This window comes from Lactuca virosa, chromosome 6 (assembly GCF_052849685.1).
Source record: "Lactuca virosa cultivar CGN04683 chromosome 6, Lactuca_virosa_CGN04683_v6, whole genome shotgun sequence".
NCBI classification, from domain to species: domain Eukaryota; kingdom Viridiplantae; phylum Streptophyta; class Magnoliopsida; order Asterales; family Asteraceae; genus Lactuca; species Lactuca virosa.
This window is the reverse complement of record NC_136431.1, coordinates 217,863,815-217,886,856: the sequence shown is the minus strand read 5'-3', so window position 1 is coordinate 217,886,856 and position 23,042 is coordinate 217,863,815. Positions and strand designations below refer to the sequence as shown.

Here is a 23,042-nt window from a genome sequence, read left to right as displayed (position 1 = left end):
ATTGGATAATGCAAACATCGCTTGTTGGCATTGAGAAGAAGAGAAACCACGAAACATGTTGCTCAAGTCATCATTAATAGACGATGATGAAGATTGATCTGAATTATTTTGTTCATTAAACATAGCAGCATTGATATGATTAGATCGTGGTTTTGGTTTATAACCTGGTGGATATCTATGCAATTTATAACACTTCTCAATTGTGTGTCCTTGAAACTTACAGTGTGAACAATAAGGCCTGTCTTTGTTTCCATGATTCTGATTATTGAACTTCTTGACCTGATTGTTATGTGAATTCAATTTGTCCACAAAAGCAACAACAGATGTATTTTGATTATCTTGTGATATCATCTTTTGTTTTCTTCTTGAGCAACAAGAGAGTAAACTCGATTAATAGGTGGAAGAGGATCCATAAGAAGGATTTGACCTCGAGTGTGAGAAAATGACTCATTGAGTCCCATTAAGAAGTTCATAATATGTTCTTCTTGAAAATAGTTCTCAATCTTCTGAACTCCAGTACACGTACACTTTCCACATGAACATCTTGGACGAAAATTGTCTAATTCTTCAGTGAGAGACTTGAGTTTAGTGAAATACACTCCGATTGGATCATGATTTTGACTAAGATTCACAATCTCTCTGCGAATCTGGAAAATACGTGGTCCATTGCTTTGTTGATATCGAACCTTGAGATCTTCCCAAATTTCCTTTGCAGATTCAGAGAACATGATACTTGTGGAGATTTCCTTTGAAACTGAATTGAGAATCCATGAGATAACGAGCTTATTGTTTCGCATCCATGGATTATGATTAACGAAATCAGTAGAATCAGGCTCAGGAATTGATCCATCTATAAATCCGATTTTGTTCTTAACAGAGAGGGCAATCAACATTAATCGACTCCATGAAGGATAATTTTCACCGGTCAATAGTTGAAAAACAAGAACGAAACCAGGATTGTCTGAATGATGGATAGAATAATGAGAAGATCGATCGTCAAGAGGAGAAACAACATTTTGATTCGCCATAATTAACGAAATCAAAGAAACAAAGTATGAATTTGACGAAATTACAGAAGCAAAAATCAACGCTCTGATACCATATTACAAACAAGAAAGAAATGGAATGAATTCGTCATATCAATTGAACTGAAGCTATTACATCTTATATCTCCTTTAGCTAAGGAGCGTATAACAGAAAACAACAAACTACTACAATATTTACAATCTGAACCCTCAACTTTAGACAATTACAGATAAACCCCTTATGTCTAACTTTAATACCATCCCTTACGTGGAATTACCCTTCTCTATTATGTGCAAAGTTTTTTTGGAATCGAAGACCTTCTGTACACTCACCTGCTGCCTTCGTTTCTCCCACAACCGAAAACAAAACCGGTTTTAATCACCTCCTTTACCTAGAGCTGCAACAACCTTAGCATCTTCATCCACTGCAACCTCGATTTCCAGCTTCCATCCCCACTCTGAAACGTCGTCAATCATCAGAACCAACAATTATTCTAGCTCCTTCCTGTTGCTGCCTTCGATCTGCAACAACCCTACCCCATCTCTGCTGCAACCGTAAACTATCACCACCTTTTCCAGCTCCGAGAATGAGCATCAACATTGTGATCACCATCAAGACTGACCAGCTGTTACGACTACCCACTGTTGCCTTCGTTTTCACCTTTCACACCTGTTGCTTTCGTTTTTGTTCCAACTATTAAACACCACCGAGACCACCTGCAACAAGGAAGCATGAACAAAGAAGAAAGAAAAATATTTGATTTCTTTGTGTTTTTCTTTTTTTTTTAAAGAGATTTCTTTGTGTTTCATGTGAACCAGAGAAGAAGAAGAAAAGAAGGAAAGGATATTTGATCCTTTTTCTGTCGAACTATGAACAAGAAAGAAAAAGAAACCAAACAACTCCACTGTTCATCATCTTTACACCAGAGAAGAAGGAAAGAAGGAAAGTATATTTGATCCTTTTCTGTCGAACTATGAACCAGAAAGAAAAACAAACCAAATAACTCCACTGTTCATCATCTTCATCCTTCCGAAAGGACCAACAGAAAAGAAGAACAAAAAAAAATACGAAAACCAAATACGTCCACCTTCGTTTAACACAACTCATCACTACCCTCAACCTCCGATAACCACCGGCCACCTGCTGCTTTCCTTGTCGAAAAAAACCAACAACCGAGCACCACCTGAAGGTTCGAACGAAAAAAAAAAAAAAAAGATATTTGATTTCCAAATTTTTTTTCATGTATCTCGAACATAAAGAAGAAATAAGAAGAAGAAAGAAGGAAATTTAATTTCATGATCTTATTTTCGAATAGAACAAGGAAGAATAAGGAAGTAGAAATCATCCAAAGTTTTTTTTGTGTGAAATTCGGTGTACATCAGGAACAAGAAAGAAAAGAAGAAGAAAAGTGAAGGATAATTGGTTTTTGCTTTGGAGTTGTCAGAATAAGAAAATGACGAAAGAGAAAAGGAGTTTGTTTGATTCTTTATAAATTTTAGCTCCACTTCAAAAAACAAATAGGGCAACAAAGCAAACTCATTTAAACCTACATGGCAAGTTTTAGGCCACCTAAGCAGTCAACATGTTAAGTAAAATGCCAACTCATTTAGGGACCGTTTGATAGTTGCTGACTGAGAAAGTACTGACTGAGAAAGGTCTGTCTGAGTAATATTCTGACTGAGTAAGAAACCATGTTGTTTGATTGTACATCTGACTGAGTGTGCTGACTGATGCAAAATGACCATTTTACCCTGATGCTCTTTATAATAATAATAATAATAATAATAATAATAATAATAATAATAATAATAATGTATACAAAAACTTACAGCATAATAGACATTAAATGTACTATTTTAGAGATTAAAACACAAAAAACCTTTTAGCTTGCTGGTAAACACCATTGTTTGTATAGGGGAGAGCCGAGTTCAATTCCGGTAACCTCCCATTTCACTTTGTTAAGCTGCGAATTTTTATCCAATGGGCAAGAGTATTATTGGAAAGCCCTGCTTCCTTTCTCAGTTAACCATCTGCAGAGTCAGCTAAAAAGGTATGACTTGACTCAGCCAGACGCATATCAAACGGGGCCTTAGTAAATTAATCATCCGGTTACCATTAGGTTACATAATAACAAAAAGTCAAGTTCGATGGTATTTTTTGTAGGGCTGTTTACTATTTGGATAAAACCGAATTGTCCAATTGGACAATTTGGATTGGACTATTTGGTTCGGATATTCGGATTTTTGGATTGGTTTTCAACAAAACCGAATTATTATTTTGGATTTCGGATTAATTTTGGTTTATAAAAGTAGAACCGAATAGTCCAAAAAAACCGAATAAACATTTATTATTTATTTATTTATAATATATATCTATAGTTATCTATTAATTTTGTAATTAATTTTTTCAAATTTGTTCAAAACGTTTCACCCGATAAAAAAACATCAATATGAATTATCTCTCAAAAGTTTTTTTTATTTATAAAATATTTAATTATAATATATCTTGTTAGTAGTTGTTTATAAATTTCAAATCACAACTAAATAATTTGTTTTCGCTTCTTGTGTAAAATTGGGTAATATTATAATTATATGTCGTTTTAAAAAGTTTCGGTTTTTGAAAACCGAATTATAAAAACGATCCAACCGCATTGTAATTGGATCGGATCTGATTGAATTTGAATTTAGTTTGGACTATTCGGATCCATGTTTTGAAAACCGAAATCAATTTGGATTCACTTGATTGGATCGAATCAAACTGATCCATCCAAATGAACATCCCTAATTTTTTGAACGATTTCTTAAGTTTAATAGTATTTTTTGAAGATGATAAACTTCCATAGTATTTTTTGTACAAATTTAAAACTTAATTACCTTTTTAAGTCATTTTCTTTACTTAATAGATTGGGTTGGAAGTTAACTCGATGACAACTTTATCTTCGATCATTTGCATAAATAAGTTGGGTAGTTGAATTGAACACGATTCATCTTTTGCCCTTTTTGTTTTGTCCTTTTCGAAAAGCCCTAGGTTATGTCTTTTCTATGGACCCAAATTAATGTCTTGTCAAGTTCATATATTTTACACCCATTTGATTTTTTTTCTTCAAAACGGTAGCAAAAAAGTTTTTGATGGATTAGCTTTAAATTCAATAATTTTATAAAGTTTTTGTTTTCTAAATTTTATATTTGGTTTTTTATATCCTTAATAATTTCTGGGTATAAATTTGTATATCTGTTGCTTATGAAATCAGTTTATGATTTAGTTGTTTATTATATTTATTTATTAGTATTTTGTTAAAAATACAATAAAGTGCAAAATTGATCCATATGATTAGCCAAAAACTTAGGATAAAATCCTAAAACTTTTCAATTTACACTATTAATGATTAATATTCGAAACTTTTTATGGTTTTAGTCCTTACAAAATATGAAAAAACAAATTTACATGTTTTAATTTTTTTACATAATTTTATATTTTTTTAATACTTTAATAATTTAAAAGGACAAGAAAAACCTCACTCGACCCGTCTTACACCAACCTCCCATGATACTTCTCTTTCTTCCCTTACCCATCTCTCTCTCTCTCTCTCTCTCTCTCTCTCTCTCTCCCTTCATTTTCGATCATCAACCCCACCTTCCACCATCGTGATGAAGATGAAATCACCACCATGACAAAAGATGATGAAATCACCACCAAACCCTCCAAATCAAAGTCACTGAAACCCTAAACCATAAACCCCTAGATATTTCTTAATGTCTCTTTTGGAAACGCATGACCACAGGTTGAACCTGTATTACTTTCTTTATGCTAATCAAACAAACATACACACTATAAACATAAGAATCCGTGTGTAAATTGAATATTTTACGTTATTTTGAGATTCCATTGGCAAAATTTAACTGGGTTCGAACCTTAATTTGTTAATGGCGTCAAATTGCATATCGGGTAATCTGGGGATTCGGGAAACATCATATGTGGGACATTAGATATGGGGAATTGGGAATATGGTAGGAAATTTCCATCAGTGGCTTTATGTGAGAAGACAAATGACGTTTTCATAGCGTGTTTGTGTGTGTGTGTGTGTTGACACTGAGGGAGAGAGAAAGAGAGGGGAATAGATCAAATAAATGTTGCAAATTCTGTTAGAAATAAAGATCTAAATGTATGCAATATTAAAGGTTAATTATTGTTCAAACGTGTGAGCCGCAAAAATGCAAAGAGGCAGAAGAAATAAATGAGACAAAGTATTACGAGCTTAAAACTTAAGTCTTTATTGAAAGAAAACAGACGATTACATTGGTTATAATAAAAGGTTGACCATATTTATAGCCTAAGATGATTAATGTGCTTTGCACAAAGGCGACTGAAATAAATGTATTTTGGTTTATTGATATTGGCAATGTACTTTAGTTTTTTTAACTATATTAGTAATGTACTTACACTTGTTGGTTGTTAGCGAATTTAAACTATTTAACTTGGACAATAATATAAACATGTGGCTAAATCAATAGAGAAATCAAATAATGGAGAGAGTGTTTAAAAGGATTTTTTTTCCTTAACCGAAACACACATGCACTATGCACATATCTATTTAGAGAATAGCAGAAAAAATCGAAAAAAGGTGTATATGCTCATATATAAAAACAATGTTTATTTTATTTTTGAATAGCTACTTCAGGTAGCGATTTATGGTAAAATAGTGTGTATAAACCATCTGGAAAAAGTTGCGATTAAGAGATTTTTTTCCTATTTAAAAAAATGCATATTTTGTGCATACGCGCGCGCACACACACACACACATATTTTGTGAGACTGTGGATGATGTGTCGGTTGTTCGGGAATGTCCGGATGTGTTTCCGAATCACTTTCTTGGAGTGGCTCGAGAGAGGCAAGTGGAGTTTCGGATTGACCTAGTTTCCGGTACGGCTCTGATAGCCAAAGCACCTTATCGGTTAACACCTCCAGAGATGCATGAGTTGTCCACATTGCTGCAGGAGCTGTCAGACAAAGTATTTATTCGGACGAGTAGTTCGCCTTGGGGAGCACCGATCTTGTTTGTGAAGAAGAAGGATGGGTCACATCGGATGTGTATCAACTACCGGGAGTTGAATAAGCTAACAGTGAAGAACCGTTATCCACTCCCGAGGATTGACGATTTGTTTGATCAGGGTGTATATTGGTTTTCCAAGATCGATCTGCGTTCGATATATCATCAGATGAGGGTCAGAGATGATGATGTGCATAAGAAGGCCTTCCGGAATCGTTATGGTCATTACGAGTTCGTGGTGATTGTTTTGGTAAAAAATCGACTAATTGGATATCAACCAAATTACATGAGAGGCTGTGGTGTTGTATGTGAAGTGATTAACAAAATGAGAACAAGATTGCATAAGAGATTTACAAGGAAAGTCATTGATCCTTGTTAGGATCTCTGGCATAAAACCTTGGAAGGTGATAATCATCACCTGCCTTGTTTGATTTTATTGATTGAAGAAAGAATTACAGAGATAAGCATGATAATACGATTACAAATGGTGAAGTGATACTAAATGAGTAAGGTGTCCAAGAATTGTTTTCGTTGTGTGTGTTTTATAGGTGTATTTATAGTCTAGGTTAAGTAACTAAATCTCTGATATTTTCGGGATCCTGCTGAGCTGGTATTTACAACGTGCTTTGACTTGGTATTTCCGGGTCTTAAGCCTGGTTGGACTGATTGTTCGTTGTGAATGAGTCCTATGTTGACCATTTCTGCACATGTGATAAATAAACAAGAAATATAGCCGTTAAACTTGTTAGGAAATAATAACAGTGATGTTCAGGATCTTGACGTATGTTCGGGATCCTAAGACTTCTTTAAGATCCGGGATCCTGGATATGTTTAAGGATCCTTAGATATCTTTTAGATCCGAGATCCTAGATAGGATTGAGGATCTTGGCCCTAACAATTACCCCCAAATTATACCTGCAAAATATTTGAATTGATTTCAAGTATTTAAAGTGTATAATTTAATTAATTGGAAATAAAGGATTCGAAATTCAAATTCTAACGCATAGAATTGTATCCGTTTAAAAGATATGATTATATTGTCAAATCACTTTTCTCTCCTTGGTTTGAAGGTAAATTTCTTTCTCATTTCTTCTTATTTTTCATGTTTGTTGATTATGGGTAAAGAGGCACTCCATTCTCGCTCGAGCATCCTTGATTTTTCGACGAGGACGTCATCGATCAGAGGATCCTGTCTTATTAAGAGACATGTTTTTTCGGTGATGACGACATTGAGTCCTTGAAGTGAATTGGGGCATTTCCTTCCGTTGTTATTTTCAAGCCTTTTGATGCTAAGACCCAACCCGACTTTGTCTCTCCTACTTAGGTTTGGTGCCATCCAAACTATTCTCATGATCTGGTGGACCTGCTTTAGGTTGATCGATTGAATCAATCTAAGGATCTATACATGGGATTTAGCTAAGTTGGCCCACGTTTGTGATCTCCAAACTTTTGGGTCTTGTCATTTCCTGCTCAGAGTCAAAACAAGTAAATCACAACTTATTTTGAAATCAAAACAAAACGAAGGTTCTTGGAAAGAGAAATATTTCTTTGTGAAACATGAATCTATCCCCGACGGTGATCTCCTGCAAAGAAATTAGGTTAGAAAGGATAGGATTTTATTTTATTGCGTTGATGATGTAAAATTCACACTTCCTTGTTTTATTTGTTTTGATGCAGCTTTCAAGTTCGAGGATCCCGTCCCTGCTGATGAAGATACCAAAGAGAAGATTGGGAGTTTCTTTGCTTTGCCTGAGACTGAAAGATCAGTTAGGTTCGAAAGGTAAATCTGCTATTGCCCCCACGTCGAAAGGTAAAGTTCCTTTATTTGTCTATTTTTTATTTTTCATGAAGGATCCTGAACTTATTGAGTTCCTTTGTTATGTTTAGGATCCAAGGCTACACACTCTAGTGCTTGGTTCACCCTTGTTGATATCGACTCCACCATGTCTGGTGGCCAACTTGTGGTGAAGAAGGAGAAGAATTCATCTTCTCTTCGTCCGGAGAGAACCTCGATAAATCTGACCATTAATACTCCAGGATCCTGCAAGAGGACATCTGCTGGGAGCCTTAGGGTGGACGAGCCACTGAGGAAGTTTCTCTTTTTCTGGCAATCATGATCTTTTACAAGTTGCTTGATCATGTTTCTTGATCTACCGAAGATCTAAAGGTTAAGCCTGACCGGGCGGAGCATGCGTTGGAGATCGAGGAGTTGATTTCTGAGGTTAATAGCAGTTTTGTTGAGGTCAACTGAGAGGTAAAGATCAAGCTGGAAGAGGATGTGGAGAATGCATGATCCTATAATGTGGAAGATTGGCATGAAACTCTTGCTAAGTTGACTGGTGAGCTTGTAAATGTTGGTCAGGATCCTGTAGATAAGAGAAGAAAGAGACAGAGTATATCCCAGTTGAGGGTGATCAAACCTTGAATTAAGTTTGATAAATTTAAAAACAATTTAAAATTTTTGTTTTGTAAAACAATATTTTCTTTTTTGTTGGGTTGGAGGGTAACCCCTTTTAATACCGATGCTTTGGTCTATCTCTTTTCTTGCGTGATTGATTTGGTTACATAATCAAAATAGGTTTTCTTGAGGATCCCTAGACAATTACGATCCTAAAGAGTTCAGGTTTTACAAGAATTCTCGGGATCCTAATAATCTAGGATAGCTAATCATCTGCCAAGGGCTTTGAAACTGTTAGGATCCTTAGTTAAAAAGGATGAGGTTTCAATTATCTTCTTATAAGGACAAACTTTAGGAAATAAGGATAGATAGAACCTGATGACCCTTAGGTTTAGCTTTGATCTTCTGATGACTTTTGACTTAGCAGAAGTTTTGCATTGTAAGTCTTTTAGCTCCACGTGATCTTGAAGCTTGTATCAGGAGGATTCTTGTTTTGGGATTTCATCATGGAAGATCCTTGTTTAGCTTCTACTTAGTGAACTGGGGAGGATTCCGTCTTAGAAATCATTTGGAGGTAAATCCAACTTAGAAAACTCTTGTTTGTAACATGGTAATGCTACAAGTCTTGCATATATTCGGAGGAGTGACCCAATCTTAGTAAACTATTGGGAAAAATCCAAACCGTATGATAACATGAGAATGTTATAAACATTAGGTATTGTCTGGGGAAAATCCCAACATGAGATAACGCGTCAGTGTTATAAACTTTAGCAAATTACTAGGGAAAATTAATAGTTAACTCTCGCTGGGGAAAATCCCAACTTAGGTAATATTGGGAAAGATTCCACATAGGAATTCACTAGGGAAGGTCCCAGTTTATATTTTTACTGGGGAGAATCCCAACTTAAGAATTACTGGGTATTATCCCAACTTTAGATAATAACTGGGGAAAATCCCAACTTTAGACGTACTGGGGAAGATCCCAACCGAAGGTATACTGGGGAAAATCCCAACTTCAGTAATACTGGGGAAGATCCCAATTTAAGATAATAAATGGGGAAGATCCCAACTTCATATGTACTGTGGAGAATCCCAACAGAAGATTTACTGGGGAAAATCCCAACTTAAGTAATATTGGGGAAGCTCCTAACTTAAGATAACATGATAATGTTATAAACCTTAGAAATTTACTTCAGGATCTGAACATATGTTTTTTTATAATAAAACAAGTATAAAAGAATTTGTTAAGAACTAATTTTTGTAAATCTAAGTGCTTTAAAACTTCTTTAAAGATATCAATTTAAAATAGTAAATGACTCTGAAGTGATGAAAGTTTATAAATCAACAATTGTTTTAGGATCCTGAAAAGTTTAAGATCCTTAATTTTACTTAAAAAATTTCAAAGTTAAGAACAAGGAAAGATGGAACCTGATTGTCTTAGAGTTTTCATTAAGCTTCATAAGTTCTTCAATCTCAGAATTTACTGAGGATAAATCTCAACTTAGGAAAGAACTTAGGATCGCTGTTGACTTCTGATGATAAGATTCTTACTGATGAGGATCCTTACCGATGAGGATCCTTAATGATGAAGATCCTTAATCATAAGATCATACTGGGGAATTCCCTTCTTAGGATAACATGTTTAGGTTATAAACCTTGACAAAATTCTTGGATAACACCACACGTTCAATTGATAACATGTTAATGTTATATACTGGGGAGGATCCCAACTTGTGACGTATAGTGTGGGAAATATCCTTGTTCATGAAAATGTTATGATTCGTATTTATTTTCTGGGGAAAGATCCCAACGTGTGATAGCATAAAGATGTTATAAACCTTATGTAATTTCTGGGGTAAGATCCCAACGTGTGATAATATGAAGATGTTATAACCTTAAGTAATTTCTGGGCTAAGATCCCAACGTGTGATAACATGAAGATGTTATAAACCTTAAGTAATTTCTAGGGTAAGATCCCAACGTGTGATAACATGAAGATGTTATAAACATTAAGTAATTTCTGGGGTAAGATCCCAACGCGTGATAACATGAAGATGTTATAAACCTTAAGGATCTTAACTTATGTTCAAAGATAAGAGGGTTTCCAAGCTACCGAAGCGTGAAATGATCCCCTTATCCACATCCCATAGTTAGATATCGTGCGCCCAGGCGAGGTGTATAAACCTTAACTCGTGTGAAAGAGGTAATTAACTCTTTAAACCTTAAAGGGAATTAAGTACCCTTAATCGGAGGAGAGATGACCAGTCTCTATTCATAATGGCTAGGATCCTTGAGTTTCTGCATGTTGCAAACGTTAGCTTGGGGTGGGCGTTAGCTTGGCTAATGCCCCTCCGATGCTTAAGTCAGTAGTGTTCTTGGAATAAAGATATACAAAGGAAATAAATGAGAGTAAGGAGTAGGTATGTACCTCGCCTTGGTTGTGATGAAATGTAACTAAAACGACTTACATAAAGTGCACTTTGAGGTTATAAAATTCCAGGATCTTGGCAAGATGCTAGCTACTATGCCCCCTTTCCTGCTTCCGAATCAATGAGATATGCATCACAGTTTTGATCATGCAGGAAGGCATATTTCTTTATGGTTAGCCAATAGTATCCCGTTATTAACACTTTAGGACATAAGGATCTGCCCCCAGTGTGGATGCCACAATATTCTTCATGTATGTCTTTTATAATTTGTGTAGCTTCGTGATCTCCCAAACATCTAAGATATGGACCTGCCATGGTTTTCCTGTATAATTTCCCTTGGATCATCACAAAGTGTGAGGCCCTCGTCTTGAAGTCTCTGTCACTTTTCTCTTCCTTTGGAATCATGCCATTTTGGAGATATTCCACAATGTAGTGGATCCAGGATCTTGAATTTTGCAGAGGATCCTGAATATTAGGATCAAGACCCTGATTATTAGGATCCTGGTGAGGAGGTTGAGGATCAGGATCTCTGATTGCTGCCAGGTTGGTCGTCTGATCATGGTCGTCGGGGTCGTCTGGTCTCTTGGAGTGATCTTTTATCGCCGGGACCATTATTTGGGTTATTGGGATCATGGTCTTTGGCGGGATCCTGAGGGAAGATCCTAAGTTGACTGATGCGTCTGCCTCGACATTATCTTCTCTAGGAACTTGATTCAAACTAAAAGCTTCAAATTTGGAGGCTAATTTTTTAAGAATTTGAAGGTATAGTGCTAGTCTTTCGCCTTTAACTGCATAGGATCCATTAAAGTGGTTAGTTATTAATAAAAAATTTGACATATACCTGAAGATCCTTGATCTGAAGATCCTTGACCAGCTAGAACCCAATGATCAATGCTTCATATTTGCTTCATTGTTAGTTGCATTGAATTTATAACTAAATTCCTGGGTAGGATGTCACCCTGTGGCGATTTTAGTATGATCCATGGGATTTCTCCTCTAAAGTTGTTAGTTCCATCTGCGAAAAACGTTTATTTTCCCATGCTTTCTTCTTTTTGGAGTTGTCAATTTTCCAATTCTGCTTCGGTTTGTAGATCATCACTAAAATCAGCCACAAAGTCTGCTAGTACGTATGACTTTTTACAGGATCCTAGCTCATATTTGATGTCATATGTGATGAGCTTTATTGACCACTTAGTTATTCTATCTGACATTTCTATATTTCTCATGAAATTCTTGATAATATAATTAGTTTTGACATGTATAGTATGAGTTTCAAGATAATGTCTTAATTAGGTAGAAGTTGTAACTAGTTCAAGTATTAGTTTTTCAAAGTGAGAGTACATGGTTTCATGATCCAATGGACTTTTACTTACATAGTAAATAGGATGTTGTTTTCCATAAAGATCCTTGGCCAGAATAGCACTTAAAACATCTGAAGATATAGAAAGGTATAGGAAGAGTGGTTCCCCATTCGAAGATCCTTGGTCAGGACTCGCTTCATCAGGTAACCAAGGAACTTGCCCGCCTTTATTCCAAAGCGACATTTGGACAGGCTCAACTTCATATTGTATTCATCTAATATATCGAAGGCTTCTTCTAGATCCCTGAGGTGATTTTCAGCTTTCATAACCACCATGTCATCGATGTAGACTTCCATGGTGTCCCCCAGTTTCTCTTTTAACATCTTGTTGACTAGCCTTTGGTATGTGGCACCTGCATTTTTAAGACCAAACGGCATGGTAGTATAAGAATAGATACTTGTTAGAGTTATGAATGTTGTATCCTCTTGGTCGGATGGTTCCATCTGGATCTGTTGGAATCCCGTTGATGCATCTATGAATGTCAATAATTCATGACTCGTTGCCGCGTCTATCATGGAGTCATTCATCTACGTTGTCCAGCCACCTTAGGAACTTGACTTCGTTGATCATCCCTATTTGAGAAGTTTTTCCACTTCCTCTTGAATGATCAGGTACCTTTCAGGTGCCAACTTCCTTCTATTTTGATGTATGGGTCTAAAAGAAGGATCAATGTTAAGTTTTTGAGTTATAATATTCTTATATATACCTGTCTTGTCTTTGTGTTTCCATGCAAAGGTTTTACTTCTTTCTTTCAGGAATGTAATTAGTTCCTTTTCGATGTCTTCTGGTATTGAGGATCCTATGAGTACTTTGGTGTCAGGATCCTCAAGGTTTAAGGGAACGTCTGGTACGTCTCGTGCCCCCTGCTTTAATTTCTATGCTTTCCTTGGTACTGAGGAAAGCTTCATTGAGGTCCCATAGCACTCTTTTATATCTTTCTCATTCACTTCTGGTACGTCTCGTGCCCCCCCCCCCCCCCCCCCGCGCTTTAATTGCTATGTTTACCTTGGTACTGAGGAAAGCTTCATCGAGGTCCCATAGCACTATTTGGATTCCTGTTGATCTCCAAGGATCTTTACTGCCCCCCAAGGGGTAGGCATTTTGACGCATTGAGGGTACATTAATGTAAATGCTTTCACGTCATGGATCTATGGACTACCTAATATAACATTGTAGGAAGACAAAGCATTAGCAACATAAAAGTGTTGAATAGAGTTTACCCCTTCGATGTAGATAGGTAGTTTGATCTCTACAATTGTATGCTTTGTTTTAACGCTGAATCCCATTACTACTGAGGGTCTTTTAATTGTCTCAGATTCTAGGATGTTCATCCTGGTCAGAGCATCTAAGAGTGTGATGTTCACCGAGGATCCTTCATCCACCGGGATGCTTGTGTTATCGAAGTCTTCTTCCAGGGTCTTTCTTCTTTCTCTTTTTTGGATACCTCGACGTGTCTTTTTTCTTTAGAGTAAGAAGTTCCACAAATATCATAACCCTAAAGATAACATTAATTACCTTGGCATTTGAAGGAGGGGATTCTAGTTTTTCTAGGATCTTCGCAAGATCCTGTTCATTTTTCCTTCAATCTTTCTTTTCGTCTTCCTAGGATCTCTTTGAGATGTCCTTTGCTTAGGAGATAGCTAATCTCCTTTCTGAGGGCTACACAATCCTCAATGATGTGGTTGAAATCTTCATGGTATGTGCACCATTTAGACTTGTCTTTCCAGCCACTTGATTTCTCTCCTTTCCGTGGCCACCTTGCTTTCTCGCCAAGATCTTGCATGCTATAGATTAGACCTTCTTCAAGTTTAATGAACCTCGATGTTCTACTTCTGACTTCGTCGTTTTCCTACACGGGGTCATTACGAAATCCTCATAAAAGGGAGGATCCTTCTTTAAATCCATCTTGGAGGCTTCTACTGCAGTGACTTTGTCGATGTTAGAAATATTCAGCTCTTCCTTGCCAAACTTGCTTACAAAATCTCTAAAGGATTTGTTAGGATCCTGGAGTACTCAATGGAGATCACTAGTGATCCTTTTGAATGTCCTTTTATAAGAAAATTGGCTATTGAAAAGATTAACTAAATGAGCAAAACAAGTAATAAAGAGGAACACTGAGAAGCCATTTCAAGGTTGATCCTATGAGGGTGGAACCAAAACAGGCTTCCTATAGCTATGTGGGAATGGTGATGATCTCCATTCTTTCTCTGCATTATGCCACACATTCTTCAGGATCAGTGTTTCCATCGTAAGGCTTCATGTTGGGAGTTTGGAAGTGCTTTGGGACTTCAGCTATTGCAGGAGCAAATCTTGAGATTCTATGGCTCGTGGGAGATACCTCTAGTATAGGTTGGACCACTCCGGGTACACTTGAGATCATCTCCCTTAACTACCGAAGTTCATTTCCCATGATAGGGCTTATTCCTGTATCAAGGTCCATAGAGTTAGTATTAAAAATATTATTATTCACGAAGTTACCAGGATCCTTGTTATCGGTAGTGATGAAGATTTTTTCGGGATCCTGGATCACATGGGCTTGCTCGTTTGGAGTTACACCCCAAGTGGGAGTAGGTGTTGGTGTTGAGGATCCTATCTCCTAGCGGTTCCCTGAGGATCCTATCTCACATCAATTTCCTGAGGATCCTACATCGTCAAAGTTCAGGATCTTGCATTGCAAGATTGAGGATGCTGCTCCTTGGGGTTTATGGAACTCCTCCCTAATTCTTTCCATCTCCAAGAGTGTAGTCTTGTTTTCCTCCTGTTTTTGGTTTAGTTATTTCTTTATCATCTTCACCATGGAGAAGAGTTCGTTGTTTGCGAAACAGGAGGATCCTGGAATCTCAGGGATCCCGAATTCTCGTGGCTGATGACCGGAGAAGTGTACTTTTAAAGGTATCCAGAGTTTTCCTCTAACTAGGAGGTCCTTTTCGAGGTGGTGGAAGATTTTTTTGAGGGAATGGAGGAATAGAGGAAGAAGATAAAGTTGGTTGTGTAGACATAATTTTCGAGAATTAAGAACACCACGGCCCCACGGTGGGCGCCAAATTGTTTTGGTAAAAAATCGACTAAGTGGATATCAACCAAATTGCATGAGAGGCTGTGGTGTTGTAAGTGAAGTGATTAATGAAATTAGAACAAGATTGCACAAGAGAGTTACAAGGAAAGCCATTGATCCTTGTTAGGATCTCCGGCATAAAACCTTGGGAGGTGATTATCATCACCTAGCTTGTTTGATTTTATTGATTGAAGAAAGAATTACAGAGATAAGCATGATAATACGATTACAAATGGTGAAGTGATACTAAATGAGTAAGGTGTCCAAGAATTATTTTCGTTGTGTGTGTTTTGCAGGTGTATTTATAGTCTAGGTTAAGTAACTAAATCTCCGATATTTCCGGGATCCTGCTGAGCTGGTATTTACAACGTGCTTTGACTTGGTATTTCCTGGTCTTAAGCCTGGTTAGACTGATTGTTCATTGTGAATGAGTCCTATGTTGACCATTTCTGCACATGTGATTAATAAACAAGAAATATAGTAGTTAAACTTGTTAGGAAATAATAACAGCGATGTTCAGGATCCTGACATATGTTCGGGATCCTAAGACTCCTTTAAGATCCGGGATCTTGGATATGTTTAAGGATCCTTAAATATCTTTTAGATCCAGGATCCTAGATAGGATTGAGGATCTTGGCCCTAACAGTGATGCCCTTTGCACTACAAGAAAAAGACCCTTTTACGACGCGCAAACCACGACACTCATTGATTTATGTTACGCAAAAGAGAGTGACATTAAAAAAGTTTCGTCTCTTCAAAAAATTTAAAGATTTAGGTCACGCATTATTGCGTGCCCTTAAATTAGTGTCTAAACAAAAAAAAGACACAGAGGGCATCTATAATAAGATGTGTGTCGTCTAAGGCTGGCGCTTTATAAATTTTAATGGAACGCGCGTTCCATCCTTTAATAGCAGAGGGGGGGGGAATGAAATCCTAAAAAATTAAAAACCCCGCGTTTCATCAATATTTTAGGGTTTCCATGTAATCCCTAGACCTCATTTGCAGGTTTCGTTCTCTGATCAAGTTGTTGCTGTTCGGGAAGGAATAACGAATTCATCCTCTCCACCAGCCGACAACCTTCACTTTCTCCTTCTCCTTTTCTCTGTAAACCCTAATCCACCTCCACCACTACCGAATCCCTTTTGTTTATCCTAAAGGAATAACGCAACCAAGCTCGTATCTCAGATCAAGTACTCCGGTGTGGAGTTAAGAATTGAGGGCCCGCTTCAGGCTCACATCCTCGCTGACGTGCATCACGTGATATTCCAGACCACCGAGGTTTGATCGACTTGAGGGCTCCGGTCAGAGGCTGTAGCAGCGGCTCGGGTCCATGAAAATCGGAGGAGGTGGTGAAGGATGGTGGTTGGAGGAGGCGATGAATAACATTAACGAGGAGATCTTGTTCCTGATTGTATCCCAGTCTCGGAATTTACAACAATTAAGGCAAGATATTTGGGGGTTTCTTTCAAGAATAAAGTTCAATGTACAGCAACTAAAGTTTACTTGGTCTCAAATTCTTCTTGCCCAGGTTGTTTTTCTACCCTAGTTGTACTTTTAGTTATCCCGCATCTTCTTATAGTTCCGAGATGCTTTCCATGTGCTTATAAGCTTGCTGGTGTTTACAAACTTATTGGCACGTATAAGCTCATTTATATCTTGTAATCTGCTTCATGTTTAATAAGAATATATACTACGCATTTTGATTGTAGTCTGAGGCTTGTAACGTTTTCAGGTCACATTGAATCAAAACTGCATAGGCTAAGTTGATGATCTGTTGTGAAGTGTATGTTGCTTTGTGCTGATATATGTTTATGTTTTCAGGTTCCAATGGCTCCAAAACAGCCAAACACAGGACTCTTTGTGGGTCTAAACAAAGGGCATGTTGTCACCAAGAAGGAATTAGCACCCCGTCCTTCCAACAGAAAAGGGGTAAGTAACAAATCATGATATCTAAATTGTGTTGAGTTTCTTTTGGTTAAATTAATGGTTGTGTTTCTTTGGATTATATATAGAAAACAAGCAAGAGATCACACTTTGTGAGAAACCTTATCAGAGAGGTTGCTGGATTTGCTCCTTATGAGAAGAGAATCACTGAGCTTCTCAAGGTTGGAAAGGACAAACGTGCCCTCAAAGTGGCAAAGAGGAAGTTGGGGACTCACAAGAGAGAAAAGAAGAAGCGTGAGGAGATGTCTAGTGTTCTTCGCAAGATGAGGTAACTACAAATGTTTTTTCTTTCTACTTACATGGTTCACAAAATATATACTGATATTGACATAGTATGATGAATGTTATTTATTTAGTATGATTTGTTGTATTACACTGGTTTGATATATGTATTGGGTCTTCTTTTTGTAGGTCTGGTGGAGACGCTGAGAAGAAAAAGTGAGTTTTTTCATTCTTGTTGGAAAGATAGAGATCTCTTGAGATTTTTTTGTCTTTTGAATAGAGTAGAGGTTTTGGTATTTATTGAAAAGTCTAACTTTTATAGTTTGCTATAAACATCAACTGCAGTAAAGAAATCATAAACAGAAATAGTTTGCTATTAAAAATTTTCACTATGTTATAAATTGCATATGGTTAAGTATTAAAACCCATAACTACTATATGCATCTTAGCAGATACTAAAAGATATAAATACGGTAATAAGTTTTAGAAGAATTAAATTGGCAAATCGTTTATTCTTTTTTGAAACGTGTCTAGGATCTTATTAAGCAATATATTTTTAGATTAATGACTGATTTTGGCGAAAGGGATTTTATTCCTCTAGGTTTTTATAATTCATATTTAATCATCTTTCCATACAAATATATTTTAAAGAATAAGGTATAATTTATAAAGTGTCTTTCCCTCCAAAGAACATGAAAAAGAAGAACAATACATGTCTGCGTGTCCTTATCTTTTGTAGTGCCTTCTTACGTTATACATACACCTATGTATTTCATTCCAATTCTTTATTTTAAATACTTTAACATAACAAAATACACACTTTATTTTTGGTGAATATAATTTTGTTATCATGTAAAACCAAGTTTTCTGAGACAATATTGAGCGACAGTTTTTTGTTTTGCACCAGCAACCGGGGGGTTATTGTGACAACCGTCAATTTTTGGCCAAGTCAAAGTCAACTAAAGTCAACAAGTCAAACCGGTCAACTCATCTAACCCTTGTACATTAGGGTTTCCATTATGTTTCTTATTGAACAACTCGCAATCTTAATACAAAGTATCACTTAGAATTTTCACGTGTTCGGAAATTCTAAACCCTAATCAGGGCAAGTAATGAAACTACTCGATAAAACATTAATCCTTAACCCTCAGGGGCATATAACAATCATAACAAGACTTAACGAGATGTACAAACCTTGCGTTGCGAAGCCAAACACTCAAAAAGGTCACAAAAGAAGTCTCTCCCAATCTCTTTCACTCTAACTCTCCCAAAACTCTCTAAGTAGGAGAAATCGCTACAAGTGTGTGTAATCTCTCCCAAATCTCTCCAAGTATGTGAAATCTCTCCCAAATCTCTCTCTGTATGAGAAATCTCTCCAAGAATGTCAAATCTCTCCCAAATCTCTCAAAGTATGTGAAATCTCTCCCAAATCTCTCTCTGTATGAGAAATCTCTCCAAGAATGTCAAATCTCTCCCAAATCTCTCCAAGTATGTGAAATCTCTCCCAAATCTCTCTCTGTATGAGAAATCTCTCCAAGAATGTCAAATCTCTCCCAAATCTCTCTAAGTATGCCAAATCTCTCCAAGTATGTGAAATCTCTCCCAAATCTCTCTCTGTATGAGAAATCTCTCCAAGAATGTCAAATCTCTCCCAAATCTCTCTAAGTATGCCAAATCTCTCCAAGTATGACAAATCTCTCCCAAATCACTCTCAAAATCTCTCTCAACTTTTTATAATCACTCGGGGCATCCCGACCCTCGAATTTGACGAAAACAGCTCGAAAACAGAAGTCTACGCGAAAAACAGCCTTAAGGAGCCGAAACTCCTCTTAGGAACCGAAACTCCTAGGAGCCGAACCTCTTAGAGCCGAACCCCTCTCAACCGAAATGGACCGAGCGGTCGGTTTATTTCGGTCCCCTGACTAATCAGAACCGAGACCTGACTTTCGGCTCTACCCTTCTTACCTTCGGTCCGAGGACCTGACCTTCGGTCCGAGATCCTAACCCTCGGTCCCTTCTGATGAGCATGCCTGCGAGACCTCTCGGTTCCCATGCACAACCGAGCCTCACCTTCGGTCCGAGAGGCGACTCGCGCAGCCGAACCCTTCTCTCTCGGTTTCTTCTCCTACTTTCGGTTCTAAGGACTAGGACCGAACCTCCGGCCCCAAATTTCGAAATTTGGCAGTTTTTGCCCGGTTTTCAATATTTTTAGCGTTTTGAGCCTGTTTTTCGAGATTTTAACGCGGGATTTTCACCCAAACTCGTATTTTAACATAATAAACCCCAAATATTCATATTTTAATTATATTTTGGGGAAAATCTTTGCCTAAGAATAAAATCTAGTAGGTAAGATTTATGGGTGGAGTGTTGACTTTGCCTTAGTGTATGACACAAACAACCTCCCCATACCTTCATAGTACAACCCCTAGTCACTATTCACCCATACCTAGTCAATCATTGTCCTTTTCCCACTCTTTTTTTTCAGCCATAATGTTGATCAAAAGCTGGAGATATCCTCCCCTCTCCTCCCACTTTATTCACTCTTTCTTAAGAAGAACAAACACCTCTCTTCCACTTTCTCTCTCTAAAAATTCGAGATTCAAAGGTTGGTCTTGGGTTTTTCCTCCACATTTGGTAAGTATCTTCCTCCCACACTTAGATATTCTACTATCTTTCATCCAAATCATAGATTGCTTACACAAATATCGTCATATTTGTGTTAGATCTTCAATCTTCAAGCACCTCCCAAGTGTTCTTGAGTTGAGCACTTCTTTTCTCCATCATCCATCTACTGAAATCACTCAAGGTGAGTTCATACCCCTATCTTTTCATGTTTTTCTTAAGTTTTAAGGGGGGGGGGGGGAATACAAGTTAAAACACCAAGAACTCAACTAAACTCGTTTAACAGCCTTCATCAGAAAAGTTCAACTCCATTCACGGACTGTTTTGGTCAACTTAAACATTTTAGTTTTCAAAACTGTATTAGTTGCAAATAGTTTAGGTTCATACCTTTAAAATGACTCCTTGCACATCACCATACGATTTTTCTACGATTTATGGTGATTTGTACAAAACTGCCTATCATTTCAAGAACGAATTCGGACCAGTCTGTGAATATCAACATTTTAACACAAGTTAAAAACTTCCAAAAATCATAATAAAAATTATTAACAAACTAGACACATTTTATGAACTCTCAGAATTTACGGATTTAGTTTTCGACTTCGTATGATTTTTCTATGATTTTTCTAAAACAGTGCATAACGGTTAGAAACTAGTTAACAACTTATAACTTTCATAACACTTTGTATTATGTTGAGCAAAGTGTATAAAAATAAGTTCTAAATATTGAATGTATTTTCTTGTTAGTTTATCATCATAAACTGAAATTTAGTCATTCATGATAAGGTTTACTCATTCATTTCGAATACTTGTAATAAACTTCAATAAGCATAGTTTATGGATTTTTACTACATGAAAAAGGTTTTACTCTCAAAACAAATGGGTTTTTCATATCTTTACGTAATAAACTATAATAGTAATAGTTTAAGGATTTCATATCACTAATTTATTCAGAAAAGGTGATTTTACTTCCTTCATGGAAGAGGTTTTAATATCAAACTGTGTGTAAACTAGTTAACTTAGGATGTGAGGCAATTCTCTCCCCGTACGTTCGAGTACGGGATCCCAATTCCTGTAAGTTATAACCAGAGTCTCTTGTAGGGAGAGCGTGATAATTGTGTATAGATCTATATTGGGTTTGACACCCCACACCTTGCTGCTAGCTACAGTGGGACCTGCTGGTCTACGGGTGACAAGAGTCATAGTATCTTAACGTCTGAAAAACGTTATGCAGGTTATTTCTCGTCATAGTATGGTTATAGCGACTCACATAGGTAGTTAACAATCATTCAAGTTTACATGGAAAATTCTACTTTGAAAAAGGGTTTTACTTCTAAAACTAAACGAGTTTATGTCGATTTAAACTTGCAAAAATTACTTTAAGTATGGGAAAATACTTGTTCATTTTCGGTCCTGGGATTTAGGACTACCTAACTTTAAAAAGGGTTTTATGCCGATTTAGAACCACTTTTATATCTTTAAGTATGGTAAAATACTTGTCTATTTTCGGTCCTAGGATTTAGGACTACCTAACTTTAAAAAGGGTTTTATGCCGATTTAGAACCACTTTTATATCTTTAAGTATGGAAAATACTTGTTTACTTTCGGTCCTGGGATTTAGGACCACATAACTTTTATAAGGAAAATATAGGATTTTCTTTGGAATCATATCTCTGTTAAAACTATATTTCATCTAGAATTGTTAGACTTCAGCTATAATTGCTAAGTGTATATGCTAGAGTTATATAAGAATCTAGTCATAATCGACTTAGAATTGGTGGGCCCGCCTTACTTCCTGTTCCTTGTTTGGTTGTGGACCTAGGGCAGACCCATTATATTCGACGGTTTATTTAACTTAAATTTTATATAACTTATATACACTGGGCGATTATAGAAGGAAATCTATGGGCCTTTCTAGGGTTCATTATCGCATAACATAGAAGCATTCATTTCACTTAATAAAGAAAATATTGGATTTTCTGGAAACATACTTTGTCGCTTTTACAAGGAAAATGGTTCTTTCTCAAACAAACTCTTATGAACTCACCAACTTAATTGTTGACACTTTTTTAAAACTACTTGTATTCTCAGGAAATCAGTGAAACAGGAAAACCAACAGCATTTTGAGGATGGGACGATAAATCGTCAAACGTTTCATTTTGTCATCATAATGTAATTGATTTTGAAACATGTAAACTTATTCCATGGTGTAACCTTTTCAATTATATTTATGATGGTTGTATTTACTTTGAGCACTATTATATTCATTGTTGTGATACTATACATGAAGTCCTCCACCCCCGGACGTTTCCGCCATCCTTGGTTTGGGGGTGTGACAGATTGGTATCAGAGCATTGTTTATAGTGAACTAAGTATATCGAACCACATAAGATATACAAACTATAAATGCATTGGGACTAAGGTCTCTGATTTAACATTTTTCAAATAACTATACTTTTAGAAATAAATAGTTTCTTGTTAAAAGTATACATGCATGCATACATACTAAGGTCAGCATCATTCTAGAACAAAACAAAAGTAATGATTGTTGAATGGCACAAGTAGGCTTGGGGATGTATAGTCAGGTCTGGGAATGACATAGCCTGATCAACTATGTCTAACCCAGAAGTGATTAGCATATGCCCGGGAATGGTTGTGTTGTTGCAACAAGTCTAAAAACTTACCAACTCTATCTACAAACAACCATCGAAAACATAAGACAAACATTAAAATACTATAGGAGTATTTGGTGATACTATAACCAACTTATGTGAAAACTAAAGACCCCTATTAGTTGGTCTATAATGACTGAGTGCATACGCTAAGGTTATACATAATTAAAGATATTATAGACTCGGAATCTATGACTATTGCTCTACTTCCTGTTTCTTGTTTGGTTGTGGACTTAGAGTAGAGTCATTTATTCGAAGGTCTATTC

General features: G+C 36.6%; 1 protein-coding gene across 1 annotated transcript; it reads left to right on the top strand.

The window, feature by feature from the left end:
- Nucleotides 1–17,142: 17,142 nt before the first annotated feature.
- Nucleotides 17,143–17,708, top strand: LOC145120853 (large ribosomal subunit protein eL36x-like). The gene is made up of 3 exons (XM_079056650.1): nucleotides 17,143–17,245; nucleotides 17,329–17,528; nucleotides 17,672–17,708. The coding sequence occupies exons 1-3, from the start codon at nucleotides 17,144–17,146 to the stop codon at nucleotides 17,700–17,702; spliced, it is 333 nt and encodes a 110-aa protein (XP_078912776.1). The 5' UTR covers nucleotide 17,143; the 3' UTR covers nucleotides 17,703–17,708.
- The last annotated feature ends 5,334 nt before the right edge of the window (nucleotides 17,709–23,042 follow it).

Excerpts from the sequence above, each read along its gene's own strand:
- LOC145120853 (XM_079056650.1), top strand. The coding sequence starts at position 17,144 with ATGGCTCCAAAACAGCCAAACACAGGACTCTTTGTGGGTCTAAACAAA. Across the intron at positions 17,246-17,328 it reads GTCCTTCCAACAGAAAAGGG|AAAACAAGCAAGAGATCACA; the intron begins GTAAGTAACAAA and ends GATTATATATAG. Across the intron at positions 17,529-17,671 it reads AGTGTTCTTCGCAAGATGAG|GTCTGGTGGAGACGCTGAGA; the intron begins GTAACTACAAAT and ends TTCTTTTTGTAG.